Source organism: Crassostrea angulata, chromosome 5, assembly GCF_025612915.1.
Source record: "Crassostrea angulata isolate pt1a10 chromosome 5, ASM2561291v2, whole genome shotgun sequence".
NCBI lineage: Eukaryota > Metazoa > Mollusca > Bivalvia > Ostreida > Ostreidae > Magallana > Magallana angulata.
The window spans coordinates 8426243-8429904 of record NC_069115.1 but is presented as its reverse complement, the minus strand read 5'-3'; the positions used below and the strand labels follow the sequence as shown (position 1 = coordinate 8429904).

The 3662-nt window shown below is 37.2% G+C and overlaps 1 protein-coding gene across 1 annotated transcript; it reads right to left on the bottom strand.

The window, feature by feature from the left end:
- Positions 1-1506: 1506 nt before the first annotated feature.
- LOC128183755 (uncharacterized) lies at positions 1507-2823 on the bottom strand. Its single transcript, XM_052852908.1, has one exon. The coding sequence runs from the start codon at positions 2821-2823 to the stop codon at positions 1507-1509; it is 1317 nt and encodes a 438-aa protein (XP_052708868.1).
- Between the last annotated feature and the right edge of the window lie 839 nt (positions 2824-3662).

The following is a 3662-nucleotide window of genomic DNA, read 5'->3' as shown; positions in this document are numbered from 1 at the left end:
CATAAGATAAAATTTCGTCTCCCCAAAGTATCAAATGTACATCAATTATATTCAAGAAGTTCAACGATAAAAGATTATACATAAATGATTGTCTTAATAATGAATAATTTTTACAAACGAAGAACAAGTGATATGCATCTTCGTAACGTCCACATATTAAACACATTGGGTTGGCTATTATGTTACATCGATAAGGATCATAGTTGGGAACACTATTATGCCTTAATTTCGTATGAATGATATTTAAGAATCTATTACCAAAAGAAATCTTTGGAGATTGTGTATAATCGCTCTGTGGTGTTTTCTTAAAAATGTTAAAGGAAGTAGCTTCCTTGGTATTATTACTCAGACTAATCCACTTGCGAATAGTGTCAGGAAAAAATGACTTGTTTAAAACTTCTAGTCTAGGGTAAAGGACGGTATCTTCGGACAGTCTGGTGCTCTTCGGAAATCAGATTAGGTTGGAGTTTGAGCACCTTGACACGATCGTGTGAGTGAATGTGCATCGATTGTGAAAACAACAATACTTACGAAAAATCTAGAGTTCCGAATGATGTTATCATGTTAACAAAAGAATATAAAATAAAAACCAAGACGTAACAGAGGTCGGTAAATTCGGACAGCAAGTCGGTAAATTCGGACGGTCAGTCGGTTAGTTCGGACATTGATAGAAAAATAATAATTATGCGTAATATTTTAAAAATCTATGCACAGATATACGTATTATGGTATTGCATTGTAATTTAATTGTTTTAAAAATAATGGAATAAAAAAAACATTTTGGATTTCTGAAGAAAAAAAAGAATTGCGCTCATATATCAAATTATCCTTGTTCTTTATTTCGATGTTTCGTTTATTTGAGTAATGAAGAGAAAAACAAAAAAGTATCATTTTCTTTTAATTTATCAACAATTTAACAAAAAAGCTATAAGTTATATACATGTAAATATATTTCATTTGAATTAATTCAACACCGGAAGGCAAACATTGAAATATCATGTAGTGTATAAATTCTAAGCTGTTTTTTTTCTCTCTTTTAAGTTTGTTTTGTTCCCTCTTGAGTTTTCTGTTTTGTTTTTCCTCCTCGATTTTCTTCTTTTTCTCAGCAACTGCCCGTTTTTCATTAACAACCTCTACACTTGTAAGTAACCGATGCGATGTATTTGCGCGGCTTTTCTTTTTGGATTCGACTGCAGTGCGTGGGGCATTTACGGATGGAGAAAAGATTGCGTCTATGTGTTCATTCCAAACCGTGTCCACAGGCAGTGTAGCGACGCCTTCATTGTCAGCTGTGGCAACCACCTGAATTTCGCCACTGTTAATCAGCTGTAGTAAATAGCTGGGATCATCTACTTCAAAATTCTGCGAAGACGGCGTTGTGGGCAGTGATGTAGTTTGAAGGGGAAGCTGCTCTAGAGATATGATGTTTGGCGTGGGCTGATCATGACTTACTGAATCAATAGGAGGCATTGTAGATGGTGCATTGTGCATGGGTTGTGACTCTGTTTATGGCGGGATGGGCATATTGATGCTTGGAATATTTTCATTGTCGGCGGCACTTGGAGATGGCGGTCTCCCTAAAGCTGCTGGTGTTTCCGCAACGGGCATGCTTGTCTCGTAAGCTGAGCTCGGTAAATATGCCGATGTCGGAATCGCATGGGGATTGAGTGGGTAGATCCCACAGGCCCTGAAGCCACTCTGGATGTTTTCTTTCGTAATTGCAGCCTCCCATGCTTTAGAAAACATTTTTGGAAACGTCCATTTGTTTATTAAGTTACTCGGATTTTCAGACAAAAATTCAGAACAAACCCTGTTGTACGCCTTATTGAACGGACCGAATACAGTTCTGTCTAGGGGTTGCAAAAAGTGAGTGGTATGGGGAGGTAGTGCTAATATATGTATATTTTCCTCCGCTGCAAGTTCTAGCAAGCCGAGTGTTTCGTGAGATCCGTGGCCATCCAGAATGAGAAGTTGGGGTCTCACGGGGCCACAGTGCGCTAGAAAAACCTCCCGAAACCACTGTTCCCCCAACTCCTCATTCATCCAAGCCTTTTCATTGTATGTCCAAACTGAATTTTGGGGAGACTCGGCTGTGTTGAAGCCGAATAAAGACTTTTTAGTCTTGCCCTTCACTATAAGCATAGGGGGCATGGAATCCCCAGTGGCATTTACGCAGGCCATGATTGTAATATTTGACCTGTCATTGCCAGTGCGGCCAACAACAGATTTGCTGCCACGTCTGGCAATGACATTGACGGGCGTGTGCTCTAACTGCTTGCCGGTTTCGTCGCAGTTCCATATATTTTCTGGTTTCTCTTGCAAACCAGGGTTAACAACTATTTTAGATAGGTCTGCGAAATACTTTTCTACTACACAGCCATTAAGCATTCTTGCACGTACTGTGCCGAGCTTTTCTGGCTTCCTTAACGCAACCTCGGGGTGCCTTTTTTTCAGACCTTCCCACCAGTGTTTAGATGGTGTGAAGTTTTTGAAACCTGTAATTTTGTTCCTTTTACAAAGAACAGCAGCTCGATGAAGGAGTTGTTTTCTTGATATACCGAAACCCTTCTCAGCACTTTCAGTAACATTTTTTATAATTCTTTTTTCAATTTCGTTCGAGAGCACAGGCTTTCTCCCAGGCTTTGCATCGAGAGTAACTCGTTTCGTCACTCTGTCGTGCAAAGTTGACTTGTGGACATTAAACTTCTCCGCGGCTTTTCTTAAAGACAGCGCCCCCGATTGTACAGCTTTTACCGCCTGCTCCATTACTGAGGGGTCATTTTTTTGGTAGCTCCCCCTTGTTTTTGCCTTTTTTCTGGCCATGCTGAAAGAAAATTTTCCCTATTAAAAAAAACAATAAAAATTAATAGCATCGGAGACATTTAAAAAAAATCAACATAGATGTATAATTATAAAAAGCAAACGTTACTGAATTATTAATTATCTAGAAAAATCTGGAAAAAATATAATTGCAAATTGTTTTTGAAAATGTTTTACCGTTAATAGACTTGATAAATTTTCAAACTAACGATAAAAAATTCACTTTCTATTTTTCTTACATTTTAAAAAAAATGTCCGGAATTAAATGACTTTGAAAAAAATTCGTCCGTTAATTTCGGACACTATAAAATACCAATGTTGCTTTAAAATCAGCATGATTTAACACTTAAAACTATGTTCATTTCCCTTAAAAGCACAATATGATAATCAAATTGTTTGGGAAAATTGTGTATTGAGTGAAAAAAAAATATTACTTACCTAATCAAAACTTTGGAACGAGTCCTTGAAATTATCGCGGTCGACAACTGTTGTATCAATCCGGAAAAGAAGTTTTGTTTTTTGCTGGTTTTAAATAATAACAACAACACATCCGGATAAAAAAGGTAAGTCGTACAACTTTATTTCTAATATTAACCGAAAGTGAAAAAGAGAAAGCAAGTGTGTATTTGTTGAAGGTAAAGGACTGCATTTAACGAGTCCTGTCCGAATTTACCGGCTGTCCGAAGATACCGGCCTTTACGCTATATCTAGGCAAAGAATAGTTTGAGGAGTTTCTAGTATTATAGTTGGAAGTGACATTTCTAATTACAGGAGTTATATCTTTTAGATAAAAAGGAACAATATTGTTATGAATTTTGAACATAGTAGATAATTTAAAGCGG